The 17,042-nt window shown below is 44.0% G+C and overlaps 1 protein-coding gene across 5 annotated transcripts; it reads left to right on the top strand.

Moving 5' to 3' along the window:
* Positions 1 to 880: 880 nt before the first annotated feature.
* MYLIP (myosin regulatory light chain interacting protein) lies at positions 881 to 16,770 on the top strand. 5 transcript variants are annotated; one of them, XM_036889975.2, is made up of 9 exons: positions 1,018 to 1,131; positions 1,769 to 2,076; positions 2,171 to 2,361; positions 3,077 to 3,202; positions 10,479 to 10,664; positions 11,897 to 12,094; positions 12,570 to 12,734; positions 13,628 to 14,048; positions 15,280 to 16,770. In XM_036889975.2, exons 4-9 carry the CDS (start codon positions 3,189 to 3,191, stop codon positions 15,367 to 15,369), a joined length of 1,074 nt encoding a protein of 357 aa, XP_036745870.1. In that variant the 5' UTR covers positions 1,018 to 1,131; positions 1,769 to 2,076; positions 2,171 to 2,361; positions 3,077 to 3,188; the 3' UTR covers positions 15,370 to 16,770. The 5 variants fall into 5 exon arrangements, with proteins under 5 accessions (XP_057349607.1, XP_036745497.1, XP_036745870.1 ...); XM_036889743.2 differs by lacking the exon at positions 3,077 to 3,202 and having other exon boundaries at positions 1,019 to 1,131; XM_036889895.2 differs by lacking the exon at positions 3,077 to 3,202 and having other exon boundaries at positions 1,025 to 1,131; positions 2,034 to 2,076.
* Positions 16,771 to 17,042: the final 272 nt, after the last annotated feature.

The following is a 17,042-nucleotide window of genomic DNA, read 5'->3' as shown; positions in this document are numbered from 1 at the left end:
AGCAAATGAAGCTGTAGACTTTTAATTATTAATAGCTACTACGTTATACTACCTGTCAGGTTCTGAGATGAGTCCCTTACCTCTAAGATGGGGGTAACATCTGGTAGCCCAAGAGAAGGGACGGCTGCACTGCAGGTGCTCAATTAATGTGCAGTGAGTAAATGAGGGATATAAAACGGGACAGGAAACCAGAGCGGGGTCTGAGTGCCCCATAAGGTGTTTTGATTCAGTACTACAGGTAAACAGAAGCCTCTGGAAAGGATTCACATAGAAGCACTACATCAAACTCCCTGGCTTATAGGTCAATTGCAAAAACTTTTAAACTCAGATTTTGTTTCTTTTCAATAACGAGTCTAAAATGAGCAACTATCGCTCGTCTTCTAACCACCCACTGTGGCAAACCCAGGGGGAGAACAGTTTTCTTTAGGCTTTGGGGTGGCGCCCTTTCCTTTTTTGCTTTCCCCTCCTCGTGTTTTTGGGGCGACGCGAGGCTTCTGAAAAGCAGCAGCTCGGAAGGTTCAATCACTGCAAACGCAAGCCCGACAGGAAGGCGTCCCCGCCTGGGAGCCCCGCGCGGCCGCTCGCTCCGAGCAGCGTCGCCCAGCGGCGGCAATGAGCTGTCCCCTCCTCCCCGGGAGCCCGGCGTCCGCAAGCGGACACTTCCCGGGGCTGCCGGGGAAACACGCGCGCGCTGGGAGGTGGGGCCGTGGCCGGGCGGCAGCCTCTATTGGCTGGCGGGGCGGCGGGGGAAGAGGACTCAATGATTGGCGGGGGCCCCCGCCGAAGGGGGCGGGGCGTCTATATCACCGGAGTCTCCGGCGCGCCGCAGGCAGACGGTGCTGGAGTGCGGCGCCGCCGTGGGGACTCGAAGCGCCGTCGTGCGGGCGAGCGGGCGGGCCGGCGTGGGGTGGCGGGGCGGGAGCAGGGCAGGGGTCTGCGCGGGCCAGCCTCGCCGAGCCCGGGGTCCGGGCTGAGCGGCAGCGAAGCGGCAGCCCCGCGCACACCAAAGAGGAGGCGGCTGTGGCGGCAGCGGCGGCCCCAGCCATGCTGTGCTATGTGACGAGGCCGGACGCGGTGCTGATGGAGGTGGAGGTGGAGGCGAAAGCCAACGGCGAAGACTGTCTCAACCAGGTGAGGACGCGGGCCAGGCGGGGCTCCCGGCGCCGGGGCTTGCTCGTCAGGGGCCGGGCGGCGCTGCGGCGGCGGCCAGGGGAGCCCCCCCCCGCCGCCCCCTCCCCGCCCGCGTGGGGCACCGGGCCCCGTCCCCGCGCCGGCAGCGCGTGGGCCTGGAGGACGCGCGCCGCAGGCCTGTCCCCTGCCCCCAGCACCCTGCCTCCGGCCGGTGCTTCCCCGGAAGAGGGCGGCCGCACACCTGCCGCAGGTGTGTGCGGGATGCCGCCTGGCGGGGCTCCCGGGGCCTGGCGGCGTCCTTCGCGGCCCGCAGTGAGGTGGCTGGAGGAGGTCGCGGGTCCGAGGGGTTGCTCTGCAGACAAGCCCGGCCACTGTTTCATGCTGCTTCGCAAATGGACCGTCCACCTTTATCTCCCGCTCGGCGGGGGCCGAGAGGACCATGGGCGCCCGTGGTCCCCGCCCCGGTTGTCCTGAAGCGGCGTTTCTGTGAGAGGACAGGAACGGGGCCTAACAGCACACGTTCTAAGACAGCCAATTGGATCTCAGCTGAGACGCTGTGCCCCCAAGCCCCCCAGGCCTGAGATGTTTGAAAAACCTCCGGTGGAGCTGAGCTGACACTTGTGGCGTGTTTCCTCAGCGTGGGTTGTTTTGTTGGAGTCCAGATGGTTAACACTGTCCCGACAGTACGCTGCCAGACCAGCTGTGCAGACCGTGCTGGCGGAGGGAAGTCTGGTGACGGGAAGAAGAAGGAAAATAAGCTGTAGGTTCCCCCCTCAGCCATTCTGCAGGCGACTTTTGAGGACTGCCTTTTCTTGCCTGCCGGCGAACCAGTCCTAATGCGTGCCTCTCTGCCGCATCCAGAGGGGTAGCATCGTTGGAGCCTTTGTGCTCTGTTCTTCCAGCTTGCAAAAAGAATTGTAACACCGTTTTCGAACTTTGGAAAAAGTAAGCAGGAATCTCGGGCTCAGATGGAGCCGTTGGGTTTGCCTTGAGTACGTGGACCACTTGCTCACCCCTGCTGCATTCATTTTTGTTTTAGGTGTGCAGGCGATTGGGAATTATAGAAGTTGATTATTTTGGACTGCAGTTTACGGGTAGCAAAGGTGAAAGCTTATGGCTCAATCTGAGGAATCGGATCTCCCAGCAGATGGACGGACTAGCCCCTTACCGCCTTAAACTGAGAGTCAAATTCTTCGTGGAGCCTCATCTCATCTTACAGGAGCAAACTCGGTAAAGTGACACTAAAATAAACCAGTGTCCAATAGACCTTTGATTCCGTGTAGAAAGGGCCCTTGCACCTTCCCAGAGACGTTCACAGGCAGATTTGTTTTGGTACAGAGTGAGTTGGTGGTTCCTAACTTAGAAGTTTTCCAGGACACAGCCCTTTGTTTGATCTGAAGAGGGAGCTGCATAGTTGGCCTGGGGTACATTGTCCAATTCTTCTCATGGTTTTTCTTGTCTATATGAACAGTGGGAGAGCAGGGTTGAATTCTCACAAACTTGAGATCAGTGCCACAATGCAAAAAAAGAGAAGAAAGAAAGGAAGAAAGAGAAAACAAGACCCAACTAACTTCCTGATAGCAGCATCTAATGCCCGAGAATAACCTCTGCCTCAGCAGTGTTACTGTAGGTCACTGTAGACTGTTATAACAGAAAGCAGGAAACAGTTCCTCTTGGGTTACTTAGTCAACTTCTTCAGCCTCGTGTCAGATTACAGTATGTAGTGAAGAGCTGTCTGAGCGGGACCAAATGCAGAGGTTTTAAAGTTGTTGAATTTCTCAAGAACTTAGAGAACTCTCTGAAGGCCAGTGCAACCAAACTCTAACCTACAGATAACGTTACGCATGATTGTTGAGTTTAGATTGTTGAATTTATCTCCTTAATTCCAGAACCCCACCAGTAGTGGTAGACAGCTGGAGTTACGGGCTTTCCTGTTTTCAAACAGAAAGTGTTTCCCCCTCTGTACCAACTGGAATAACTTTTCTCAGGGATGAGCCAAACTAGGAAACTGATGTCTGATACTGCTGAAATGCTGGAGACCTAAATCTTGCAGTGACATGTCAACAACAAAGTAAGGGAAAATGCTTTTAAACACAGCAAACTTGGGCTCTAAAGTCTAATGCTTTTCATAATCCTTTGGCCTGGGAATTTGCTATGGGTGTGTGGCAATTTTGAGTAATGATGAGTGAGCAGGATCCTTTAAGAGTTTTAACATGTCATTTTTTTGTTCCTTTACCAAAGCACTGATAGAAACGTGTTTTGAAACTACTCATTTGAATTTGAAATCTCTGCTTTGCCTTGTTAAGGAGCTTTGAAAGGTGGAGATAGATGGTCAATGTTTTTTTCTAAGGGAAGAACTGTATTCTCAGTGCTTCTGAAAATGTCTTGCAAAATATTCAAGTGATTGCATGTTTAAAGATGTTTTTAAATATTGTTTTCTTTTAATATTTTCTTAGTTTAGATTAAGGTTAGTTTTTTCTTAATGCTAATTTGTGAAGCTCCTACTTTGAACTCAGTGTGACAACTTTCAGTTAAGGGAAAATGTATATAAAACACAATATATTGGAATTTTCACTGTGTAGTTTTATCATGATTTTGTGATCATTTCAGGGCCTTCAGCTGCAAATCTGTTTTGATGACAAATATGTCTTTTAAATCTGAAGAAGTGTGGAGGACTGAATAAACCATTTAAATAATGTTAGCAGTCATAATAGTATAATGCATTTGTATTACGAATGCTTACAGATTATAGAATTTACTACTAGATGGTCTTTGCCTGTGCTTTCCTGTAATTGAGCTACTATTATCAAATCCATTTTATTCATGTAAGAAATAGATATTTTATGAATTAGAATCGGTATCAATTTCCTACTTTGACTCTTGAGATTCATTTCTAATAGCACTCAGAATGCACACACCTAGAGAGACCAGTAATTTTAATTGATTCTAATTCCTTTTGAAATGTAACTGAAAAATGAGTGTGATCTAAGTGATTTGCTTTTAAAATATTGATGAATTTTATTTGTTTTTGTGGAGTTGTTTGAAATACAGAAGTTTAAGAAAATGCCACCTGAAGTTTATATAGCATTCTACTTTAATAACGAGACAAAGTGATTTATAGTTAGCATTTGTGCCTTCTAATTAGGATCAGAAGTTGTATTGGGTCCAGATTAGTTACAATTAACATTGTTTTTCTATGCATAACACTATAGAACAAAAATGCTTATTTTCCCTAATGTTATGTTGGCACAATAAAGCTGGTTGGTAAACTTTTTAATGTTTAATTATTTGTTAGATAATGTTTATATAAAATGCCATGAAAATAAAATGGATCTGTTTATGTGGTCAGTAAACTCAGCTTTGCCTGTCCAGGTATGAGAGGTGATTTTGTACCATCTCTAAGTCAAGTCATGAGGGTACATTTAGTATACTAAAAATGTCTGAACAGTTTATTAAATAATGCTGAAATATCTTGGTCACATTGACCTCTGTGGAGAATTGAAGCAGCCTGTTTATAGTAGAGGTGGCCCCACTGGGGACAGTTAATGTGTTAGTTTGCATCAGATTAGGGAAACCACTGAGACTGTGATAAGCAGGAAGGCCTGTTTGTAACAGGAGAGTAGTAGGGGCCAGGCTGAAACCCTGCATTCTACATCCAGCTCTGCCACCAACTGCCAGCACACACGGACTTCCAAGACTGAGCGCAGCTCTTCAGCACAGTTGAAAGGAAGAAACTGTCTCTAAAATCCCTTCCTGCGGTAAAAGTTTTGTTTCTGCTTCCTCTATCGTTTTCCTTAATGTTTTCCTAAATACATTTTTCTGAAGACAGAAAAAACACAAGTATCTGTTTAGATTGATAGATAATCTAGTCTCTGATTTGGCCTAATTTTAGATTTGGTTCTTTACCCACATTATTATTTGCTCATGAATGGGAGTGTCTGGAAAGTAACCAGAGAGTCTTGTTTAGGCTCAGCTGGCACATTTCAAAGATGGAAACTGCAGGTATTTGCGTGTTTGCCATGCTGTGGTTTAAAACTAAAAGTGAAACTACTGTATTCTGAAAGTAGATCTGAAGTAACAGTCTTTGAAATTCTTGCCTTTCAAAGGCTATCGGTTATTTGCAGCAATTCAGACCAGATTTTGTCAACATTTCAAAACCAGAGATTAGAAAATTGTATGCTTCATTTCCAGAGATGGTAATTACACTATCCACCACCAGTAAAATCTATTTTACCTGTCTTTGGCACATTTCAGCATAGTGCTGTGGTCTTTGCTACAGGCCCTACTTCTGCTTAGTTAAGACTCACCTGAATTGTCTTTCCCAGAAAACAACCCCAATACCAGGGCTGGAGTCCTGAACTAAATGTTCAAAGAAATAGGGTAATTCTCAATGGCGAATCTCATCAAGACTTCAGTGATACGGTGACTCATCCCTCGTGAAATCCCACTGTCCTGTAGACCTCATCTCTGTCACCACTCCTGGGGAAAGCCCCCTTTAGGCCTACCCTGGAGACTCAACTCTCCAGACATCTGTGTAGCCTTCCTAGGTGGAATTTAATAAACATAGCATTATTTACTTATATGACAATTTGTTTATCCCAGCCACACTAATAATCTAAATTCCATTAAGCAGGAAGGTGATCAACTACTATATCCCCAGAGTCCAGCAAGTGACTGGCACATAAATATTTGTTAAAGCAATGAATTAAGAACTTGGAAATAAATAAAAATGGAGTTCATTTAGAATTTCCTTATAGATACTGAAATGTTTGCCCATATGCTTCTGTAAACTGAAAAGTTTGAGACTATCTAAAAGAAATATTTCCATTAAAAAGTGTCTCAAAGCTATTACTCTGTTAAGAATTGGCTGGTGCTGGCATTTGTTGCCCCCCTGCCCACACACACACACACCCTGCCCCAGGCTATTTGTTTATTGCGGCTGTTGGTTCTTATCTAAAATGAACCACTGCTTGGCTGGACCTTCTGTGAAGTCCAGGTAGTTTTCAGGCTAAAGGCTTCCTTTATCTCAATTTGTAGGTTCTAAGTACTCATTAGACTCAGTTTCCCCCTGTCTCCCAACAGAACTCACTTAGACATGTGAGAAATCTTGGAAGATGGCATCATTGAAACCCGCAGAGCAAATGCCACATGCAAACTATAGGCAGATAGGAGGAGGTGATTTCGAATCAGTGCAGAGCCTGAATCATACTGATCTTAGCCAGTGTCTGTAATCATGTTCCAAGTATTCAAAAACAGTCAGCATTAATAAAGATTGCTTACCTAATTTACCTTTGTGGGATCCAGGATGGGTGAGTTCTGCAGGATGCTGTTGTAGCAGTACTTGTTATAAAGGTGCCATGTATGTTCTTCATAACTATCTGCCTAGGAGTGGAATGTTGCATTAATTTCTTTCTTTTTTTTTTTTTGTAATGCTCAAGCCCAAAATAGGCCCCAGGAAAGTGAAAAGAGTAAAGACAGACTTGTATATTATTTCCAAAGAGAGTATTAATGAAATTTCTGAATTCTAATTTATCTGGTTTTCTTTTTGCTCAGATATATAGGGTGTTGTGTTATTAATCCTCTGAATTATGCCCCACTGCAGCCTGGTCCCAGACCTCTCCTGGACCTAATAGTACTCCCAGCACTTCTAGATTGCTGAGAAAGAGATCGTAGTGAACACTTTTAAACTGTAGGACTGCCTGGATTGTGGTTTGCCCAGGACAAGGATCTATTGTGAGTGAGTAGTCATATTTTTTAGAAGTGCAGGCTCAATGCTCCCAAGTAATAGTATTCTTCCAGGGTGGGTTGTAGTCCCTTGTACTGCTGCACTCCATGTCTTTTAACTGCTTTGGAGCCTGAGGACAAGCAAATTTATCCATGATTCTTATTATCCATGAATCCTTGTGACAAGGATTTCCTTAAGCTGGAATAGCCACCTGATTTGGTAATTATTTAGCTTTGACAGGTTTTTCAATTGCAAACCTGCCATAAAGTGTAGAAGATTTGATGGTTCCTTTTAGTAGGTGTACTATGCATTTGAATTCAGAACCTTGGCCCTAAGGGATTTTTACTAGTATTATTTTCTCAACCTCTTATTATAAAAATTTGCAAACATACAGAAGTGTTGAAGATTTTCACTGAGCACCTAATAACCCCAACTAGATTCTTCTATTAATAGTTTAATATACTTACTTTATCACAGACATGTTTACCCATTTACTGATTCCTCTACCCACCCATCCATCCCTCTTTCGATGCTTTTCAAAATAAGTTGTAAGTATCCTTCTCCACAATACTTCAGTGTGCATATCATTAACTAAAACTTAGTATTTGCCTATGTTCTTTTAATATATAAAATTTGCATATGATGCAGAAATCCTAGTTATACCATTTAATGAGTTTTGCCAAATGGATGAGTCTGTTTAACATGTGTGGAATATTACCATCACTCCAGAAAGAGTTCGTGGATGGCTCACCGCCGCTGGCGGCCTTTGCTGTCACTGCCCCCCCATTGTGCTCTCCTGGAGAGCATAAACCTGTCGCCCAGAAGCCAGTTTGTAGCCGGTTATTTTGATAGGATATGTTGCTTCACCTAAAATGTTGTCAGTTCTCTCTAAAAAGGAGCTTTCAGCTATGTTCACCCAGTTAGCCCAGCATAGGATTTGGCACAGAGCCACAGCACAACAAATATTTGTTGACTTGACCTGAAGAGGTAGCCTCATAGCCGTGAAGCTGCAACACGCAGGAAGGTCCCTATCAGAAAGTCTATGTAAACAGCAAAGAGGAGGATTTTTCTGCTTACAGGGTATTGATTGCAATCCAGCCTAACATGTGGAGTATGTAGAAAAGCCAGTTGTCCCCTGCCCGCTTTTTTTCATTCTGACTCACCCACCAAGAAAAATCAGCATTCCTGTCAGGCTGCTGACACCTGTTAATATGTTGTTACTCCTTTTTTGCCTTTGATTTTGGCAGCTGTCTCTCCAGAAGAAGACATGCATAGTTTGGAAAAACACAATGGATCATTTTTGAAACTCTTCTTTTATAGGCTATACTTACTCTTTAATAAAGCAGAAACTAGTCTCTAATTTGATACTTGAGGAGTAAGTTAAAAGACACTTTCACAAAGCAGTCATTAAATTGAGAAGGCTGCATTTGTGGTGATAACCTTAAAATCTTTTGGTGCGTAATTTCTTCTTTAATGTAAGCATATATTCAGGTTTTCATTTCCTACTAACATGGCCCAGATAAATACAGAGACGGAGTTACGTTAACCAAGATGAACCTTTGTGAGTGGTCACCTAAAAAGCCTGAGGGCGGAAGTAGTGTTGTAACACCAGCGTGTTACATGAATGTTAGACCTCGCCCTCAGATAGCTCATCCGCAAGTTATTTTTGTGCTTATATCTTTGCAGGAAACCCCTTCTCAGTTTAGCAGAATGTCAGAAATACTTTAAAGACTAGCAGATGTTTGGGGTAGTAAGAACCATGCTTATCTTCTTTCAGGGCTGTTATGCATTCTTACTTTGGTTTCTTCATAGAATCTTTGAGTAAAGAAGAAACTGCAGTTCTTGGCAGAGTGTGATGATTTCAAATATTTCTTTATCATTACAGAGGGCACAATACATTGAATTTAAACATTTCTTACAGAAAGATTAATGGCTCTTGTCAGCCTGACGTTTTGAGACTGCTAGTAGAGCCTCTCCTTGTATTTCTAGCCTTCCTTACTTCAGCTTCCTTCTCTTACATTGCTGGTGGCACCCTTTCTCCCTGGGTGGCCAGCACAAGGAGAGTCAGTGCCTGAAAGCAGTGTTGAGCACTGGACTAAGGGATACCCCCCGCAGTGGGGAACTGAATTTAACCAGCTCTGTTCAGAGCTGCACCAGTGGTCATGATTCATTTGCTAATGGAAGGGACATTGTGGCATTTAAGCAAGTTTGAGAGGCTGAAACAAGTCATCAAAGGAAGGTTTTACCTGTATATTTGCCAGAGACTAATTTTATCCTAAGCCAGTCTGTCTATGGCAGTTTAGATACTCTGTTCAGAATCTTGGAAAATATGGACTGGCAGGTAATATATCTGTGTTTCCTAGAAGTTTCTAAGTCTGCCATATCTTTTAATAAATGGAGAATATAGTATTGTATGCAGTTAAGACAAGTTAAGATGGAAGGACACTATAAAGTGATATACAAACTAATTGCAGACAATATCCAGTTTTATGTACTATTGCAGAGTTCTCTGATGCTGAGGCATTTGTACTCTAGTACCAGCAGCCAAGTGTACTAGAAGTTAGAGTATGTCCAATATTGTAATAGAGGAATAAATCATTCACATGTGATTTAGACAAAAGGGTATCTAAATGAGGGGACACAAGGAATGCCCTTTAGGACAGAAGGAGCAGCAAGACCAGAGACATGGGCAGGAACATGCTCATAGTTTTATAGGAAGAGGAATTTTCCCTTCCCTGGAGCATAGTGACTGGAGGGAATGAGGGGAGATGTGGCTGAAAATCTGGGGGCAGATGTGGAGGGCCTTGGGTTTGTGCTAACAGTGTGCTTCCCCAGCAAACGGTGGCCATCCCTTGCATTATTCTGAGCAGAGAAGTGGCAAGTTTATGCCCGAAGCAAGCAGCTTGGAAGGTGGATTAGCAGAGTCTAGAAGAGAGATTAGCTCAGAGGATGTTGTAAGTTCTCTGACAGTTGAGAGCAGCATGTAGGGCAGAGGAGGTAAAAATGGAAGGATGGAACTGGATTTCAAGAGTTTTCAGAGTCAGAAAGTAGGTGAAAATAAGATAACAAGTCAAAAGTGAGTCCATTGGAAAAATAACAAAAGAATCTCCAGTTTGCACTGGAAGAAAAAGTATGTTTGCGAAGGAAGACTGTTTGAAGGAGGTGAAGTGGGGATGCTGAAGTACATTGGAGTGGAGAAGTCTGTAAGCAGTTGGACATTTGATCTTTAGAGAGATCTTGGGGCTAAGACTAGAGATTTGGGGTCATCTGAATAAAGATGAGGATCATAAGGCATCAATTCCACACCAAGATCTTTTCTTTTAAAAAATTATAATGCAGAAACATGTATAACTATTTTACATTTTGTGACTTCAATGTTACTGAACTTGTCTTAATTAGATTTGTTTGGGTTATACTTTTTATTCCAGAGAACCTTAGTCTTTAGACTTTTTTTTACCCTAAATGTGGTTTAAAAATACAAGGATTCTTTAATAGTGAACATTTTCAAAGTGGCTTTTTAAATTGCTCTGTTTTCCTTACTTAAAAGGGATTGTGAAATTGCTAAGCAGGTGGAGTTGGACTTAGCCCCTCAGCTTCAACCCATTCTCACATTGCTTTGCAGGCATATCTTTTTCTTGCATATCAAGGAGGCCCTCCTGGCAGGCCATCTCCAGTGTTCCCCAGAGCAGGCAGTCGAACTCAGCGCCCTCCTGGCCCAGACCAAATTTGGAGACTACAATCAGAACACGGCCAAGTACAGCTACGAGGAGCTGTGTGCTAAGGAGCTCTCCAGTGCCACCTTGAACAGGTGAGGCTGCAATGCAGGCTACTGACTATATGTAGAGATCTAGCAAATGTGTAAGAGTTTCCAGAAGAAAATGAATCTTACGATATAGATAGATAATTTGTGAAGTTAAGACAAGGCCATTGCCCAGTTTAGCCTATCGTTTTCAAAAGACTTGTAGCCTTTTCTTTGAGAAATTTTTAAACATAATCTGTGCAGATGCCCTTACATGAAATGCTATATAACAGGAATTTTAAAATGTCTGACCTTTTAAGAATGTAAATCTAAAATAAAAAGCCTGTTATATATATTGCATTTTCTTCATCCCAGCAAGGATTAAACCAAGAGACCTAACATAGGTGTCTTAGTTCTCTATTCCTGGGTAACAAGTTACCCTAAAACTTACCTGCTTAAAATAACAAACATTATCTCACAGTTCTGTGGGTCAGCACTCTGACCATGGCTTGGCTGGGTGCCCTGGCTCAAGATCTTTCATGCAGCTGCAGAGAAACTACTGGTGGAGGTCAGTCTCATCTGAAGGCTCAACCGAGGGACGGACCCGCTTCTGGGTTGACTCGTGTGGCTGTGGGCAGGCTTAGTCCCTTACCACCTGGGCCTCTCCTCGGCACTGTTTCATTACATGGGGGCTGGCTTCATCCAGGATAAGCAATCCAGGTTGGAGCAAGAGAACACAAAAGACAAAGTTTTAGAACTTAATCACAGAAGTGAGTGACGTCCCATCTCTTCTGCCGTATTCTGTTTGTCAGAAGCAAGTCATTAATCCAGGCCACACTCAAGGAGATTACACAGGGTGTGACACCAGGAGGAGGGGAACTTTAAGGACCGTATTAGAGCTGTCTGCCACAATATATAAAGGAAATCCTGCATTTTTTTCAGTCATAAATGATCTGATCAACCTCTTATAATGCTATAAGGAAACTTGTACATGTAAACAAATGCATGAAAACTGCCCTCATATAAATTTCCATACAGTTTTAGAGATTTTTCCATAATTTTCCAATTCACCGCTCTCCAGCATCCACAATAGATTTTTTTACTAAAAAGGAAGAGATCTTGATCAGTGTCTTAGAACTGCTTTACAGTATGTTTGCTAAATAAGGGAAACATGAGTCATGTACAGCAAGTGTTTGTGACTCATAAATGGCAGTGTCAAGATAGTGCACTAGTGGAAAAGGTACAGATGTAACTCTAGAGACCAAATCCATTCATCCCTCTCTGCCCTTTTGGCCCTGCAGCATTATTGCAAAGCACAAGGAGTTGGAGGGGACCAGCCAGGCTTCGGCAGAATATCAAGTTCTGCAGATTGTTTCGGCAATGGAAAACTATGGCATTGAATGGCATTCCGTGAGGGACAGCGAGGGGCAGAGACTCCTCATTGGGGTTGGACCGGAAGGAATCTCAATTTGCAAAGATGATTTTAGCCCAATTAATAGGTAACGCAACTCTTAAATCGGTTAGTCCTAAGCCTGTGTGTACTTTGGTAGCTCTGATCATGAAAATAGTGGAGAGGGATTTCCTGGACAGTTATCTATCCTTCAGAAATAAAATATTTCATTTTTGGTATATATATTAACTTTACTCAGGTCTTGATAACCATTTAGTTATTTTTTTAAAAATACAAACACAAGTGTACTGCTGTGGCAGAGTTAATATTTTTCAATTAAGTTGTTCACTGCTATAAAAATCTCATTTTCACCTGTGTACACACAACCCACACCCAAACTTGCACTGACCCACAGCCACTTTTCAATGTGCCTGTGTAACTGGGGAGCAAAGTGCTTATGTGACAGTCCCAGACTGAGCATCTGGTTTACCGTAAGGTCAGGAGCACGTGAGAATCCTCCAGAGCCACACACAGTGGCAAACTTCCCTTCTGGCCTTGCTCACTTTTCTCTTTCCATCCTTCAGGATAGCTTACCCCGTGGTGCAGATGGCCACCCAGTCAGGAAAGAACGTGTACTTGACTGTCACCAAGGAGTCCGGGAACAGCGTCGTGCTCTTGTTTAAGATGATCAGCACCAGAGCAGCCAGCGGGCTCTACCGAGCGATCACGGAGACGCATGCTTTCTACAGGTACGTGGTGCTGCTCACCCCATAACCTTAGCGTCTGTCCAAGCACTGAGGTTTTCAGGCGACAGACACCGAAACCGAGGCTCCTGCAGTCTCTGGTGTCACGTTTCAGTGTATCTTGTATGGAGTTTAAGAAACCAGCTGCTTTTAAACATTTTGTTTCTGCTTAGCCAGGAGTCCTTTACTTCATCCTGCTTTGCCCAAAGGAAGTGCAAATGTATGAGCTGCACGGGCACACTCTGCTGCCATCTCTTCTCTGATTTCCTTGTAACACCTCCTCCCTGCGAGGGACCTCTGTACGTGGCCTGCTCCACTGCGGCTTTGGCCCTTTCCGGCAGGGTGACCTGGGTCGTCTGTCCTGTCTGGGAGCTGCCACCCTGAATCCTCACTGTGTTGTAAAGCTCTTAGTAACATTTATAGGATGTTTTAAAGCAGAGTTGTAATCTGACTAAAATATCTGGAACATTACAGCCAAGAAATTTAATTGGCAGGCAACCTTAACCTTTTTTATGTGAAAATAGACACACAAATTGTGGAGCAAAATGGAAAACTTGTAGGCATTTTTAACATAAAGCCAAGACGTTGAAGGAAAATACCCTTTTTTCTTGCCATGAGCTGTTTGGACTAGAGCTCCCCACCCGGAGTGTGGAGGTGCACATGCTCTGCTCTCTGCATCTACGGCTGCATTATCAGGTGTTTCAGAGACTCTGAGAAACATGGAGGTAGAATCACTGAGATGTGTAACACACATAAAACCTGAAGGATTACTTGACAGCCCACAGATACGAATGTCAAAGGTCTGCTCACACTAGCAGTCTTATAGCAGAGTTTGGAACTCTTGAGTTGCGGGGATGCCCAGGCTTGTCCACACTGAGGTTTTCCGTCTCTCCCCGCAGGTGTGACACGGTGACCAGCGCTGTTATGATGCAGTACAGCCGAGACCTGAAGGGCCACTTGGCATCTCTGTTTCTGAATGAAAATATTAACCTTGGCAAGAAGTACGTCTTCGATATTAAAAGAACGTCAAAGGAGGTCTATGACCACGCCAGGAGGGCCCTGTACAATGCTGGCGTCGTGGACCTGGTTTCGAGAAGCGACCCTAGCCCTCCAAACTCGCCTCTCAAGTCCTCGGAAAGCAACATGAACTGCAGTAGCTGTGAAGGCCTCAGTTGCCAGCAGACCCGAGTGCTCCAGGAGAAGCTGCGTAAGCTGAAGGAGGCCATGCTCTGCATGCTGTGCTGTGAGAGGGAGATCAACTCGGCCTTCTGTCCCTGTGGTCACACTGTGTGCTGTGAGAGCTGTGCCGTGCAGCTGCAGGTAAGGGGCGTCTGCTGGCCGCTGTGCGTCTCCGCAGTCCTTGGGTGCCTGCTAGCTAGAGAGAGGGGTTCCCCACCTGGAAAGCATCTTTGTACTTGGTGACTTAACAGGTGCTGCCCTTTGTAAACATTTTCTGAATCATAGGCTTCTTTCAAGTTCTGGGAGCAAGGTTCAGTTTTACTAGGTAACATCTGGTTAGTAGCTGAGCCAGGGACTAGAAAATCCAGGCCTCTTGAGGGCTGGGTCAGGACCACCTCTCCCATTTCATGTTGCCTCCCATTTTCTGACACTTAGGAGGGTGGTGGTTACTACTTAAAATCACTGGGGTAAAAATACTTAGAATTTTGGGTTATAGTTAACAATCAGTTATCTGTGAGTGGGATGTCCACTTGGATTATTTGTGATAATTTCCTTTTATTACTGCCTGTACCTCTCAGGGCCCCTTGGATTGGCTCTTACTTAGCAAGTCAAACTAATTTTAATATTAATACATCTTACCCTTTTTTGCACCTTACATTTCTTCTTACAATAAGTTCTTCAGTTCATGTTCATTTCTCAGAGCTGTTACTAAATGTCACTAATTATATAAAATTAGCCCTAAATAATGCCTAGTCCCTCAGAAGCTGCTAATTTCAGAACTGTTTGGGGGGCTATATAGTGAGCCAGCAGGAGATCCCCAGGAGTGGTTCTGGGTTTGCCTTTTTCTGCCCACGTAGTCTGACCCTCATGCCTTATGGCAGAAGAGGGGACATGCTTGCTGAGAAGCCAGCCAGTGTTGTGAAGCTGCAACCTGTGACTAGGAGCAGAACCAGGCTCACTGGCCACGTGGCATGAACCCAGTGATGCCAGCCCAAATCAGGTGGCAGGATCTGCACTCCTGCCTGCGGGGTCATAATCTGTGGTCCCCGAGTAGGACTTCACTGTAGGGTGTGATTGCTCATCAAGAAGTCTTTAGTAATCACTTTACTCATTGTGCCCCATTTAACATTTGACTAAAAACCTAATTAATTTCTTTCCATTTATACTTTGTCCTAATATTCATTTTTTAATCCCTTGTGAACTATAAACATTCAAGCTGATTAGAAAGCAAAGGTCTCTAGCAACTGAAAGCTAGAAATCATGGTGACCATAGCTTATTGGGGAAACGGAGTGTACTAGGTACCCTGGGTGAGCACTGAAGGCACAGACCCTCACGGGGGTCCTGACAGTACTGTCGGCTTTTCTCTTCTAGTCGTGTCCAGTCTGCAGGTCGCGGGTGGAACACGTGCAGCATGTCTATCTTCCAACCCACACCAGTCTTCTCAACCTGACCATGATCTGATCTGTTGTGCGCCTCCTGTACATGCCATGTTTCCATGAGCTGTACTCTTATAAACTGTAAAAAGGATGAGCTGCGGAGAAAGGAAATACTCCAACATTCATCTGCCATGCAACGTATTTTTTTAAAAAAAGGAAGAATAAAAGGAATATGACTTCTCACCACTAGAACATGCCATGCATCGCATTAGCCCCTCCAGTGTGGGGAAGAGTGCCAGGACACAGACATTCCCTGGACTTTTTATTCTTTTTATGATCAAGTAAAGGAATGAGTAAAATCTTTGATGTCAGTTAAGTGGCAGCATAGCCAAAAAGTGGGTACCTTTTGGGAAATCGTGTTTGTTGTAAGTCTCTGTGATGTATCCCAAGGTAAGTTTCCTACCAGCTGCAAATTTTTTAAGAATTCATTGTAAGAATTTACTTGGTTCTTTTGTACGGTCATGGAGCTCTGAACGTTTTTAATAGGAAAACTTTTCTTAAAGAAGTAGTTGTCATTTTAATGTCATTTCTGTTTTTATAACTTGTTCAAGAATGATTGGAGGCAGATTTAAAGATCAGTTCTGTGGCTTCAGAAAAGTTAATAACAAAGTCTTCAGATTGAAACCGGTCTGACTAGTGGAAAACAGGTAACTCAGCATGGGTGGCTTCCTATTCCTTCTCTCCCTGTCTCCTACGCACAAGCCTTTCAGTGACAAAGTGCTGCCAGTTTGGTTCTAAGATTTCTGCGGGGGAGTCAGCACTCTGCGGCCTCCTGTTGGTGGAGTCTTCTAAGGTCATGTAGAGAGCTCGCCCCCTGGGACGAAGCTGCACGGTGGACAGCCGGGTGGGTCTCCGGGTGCCCCCACTGCAGCTTCATCCTGACCCGCAGCCTTTTACAGCCTTGTCATCATAAGTATCCTACATAATGTCTGCTTCTCCCCTCCCCCAGTAAATGCTTAAGTATTAACTTCTGGTTGTCCCCCGCATATGTCTTAGAGGGGTTTCAGGGTCTGTTGTTTCTCTGTGCTTAATCATGTCTCCACTCCCACTTGGGCATTTTGGATGCTGGTCAGCTTGTGGGTTTTCTAGGACATCAGGAAACCTAGATGACCTTCCTGGGTGCAATACTAGCTAAGTGAAAGCTAGAAACCTACACTGTCACTTTACTGAGATTTCTGAGTATACTTTTCATATTGCCTTAATGTAGCAGTGATGTGTTTATGCATTTGTTTCTTTGCACAGACATTTTGTCAGATATTAAAACTCTACTTTTTTATGGCACATATTAACATATAAGCCTTTATTCCAAGAGGTATTTATTTTTTCACTTGTAAAAAAATGTTTCCACATAAAGAACTCTGTTATATCCTAGAGGACTTCTGTCTTTTGTATTCAACATAATAAAGACTTTAAAGCAAAAACCACAGGTGTTTGCATCCTCACAGTCATTGTCATTGAAGCCGGTTTGGTTCATTTAAAAGGAAAGAGTAACATCATGATTGGTATCTAGTTTAGTCCTATGTGGAAAATTAGAAAATGTTTAGGGCATTTAATCAAGGCTAAATTGGCTCTAATCCAGGGGAACATTTATCCAGTTACTCACTCATCTATACATCCTGGTTATAGGATTGGAATGCAGCTGAGAATGGGGTAATATATATATATATAAGCAGATAAAAAGTAAAAATGGGGAAAGGA

Source organism: Manis pentadactyla, chromosome 16 (genome assembly GCF_030020395.1).
Source record: "Manis pentadactyla isolate mManPen7 chromosome 16, mManPen7.hap1, whole genome shotgun sequence".
NCBI lineage: Eukaryota > Metazoa > Chordata > Mammalia > Pholidota > Manidae > Manis > Manis pentadactyla.
Note: the sequence above shows the minus strand (reverse complement) of the source record. Positions and strands in the feature narration are given on the sequence as shown.

Bases quoted from the DNA above. Each gene is read 5' to 3' on its own strand.
- MYLIP (XM_036889602.2), top strand. From the start codon at position 1,045: ATGCTGTGCTATGTGACGAGGCCGGACGCGGTGCTGATGGAGGTGGAG. The intron at 2,362-10,478 runs GTAAAGTGACAC...ATTGCTTTGCAG, and splicing joins ATCTTACAGGAGCAAACTCG to GCATATCTTTTTCTTGCATA. The intron at 12,095-12,569 runs GTAACGCAACTC...TCCATCCTTCAG, and splicing joins GATTTTAGCCCAATTAATAG to GATAGCTTACCCCGTGGTGC.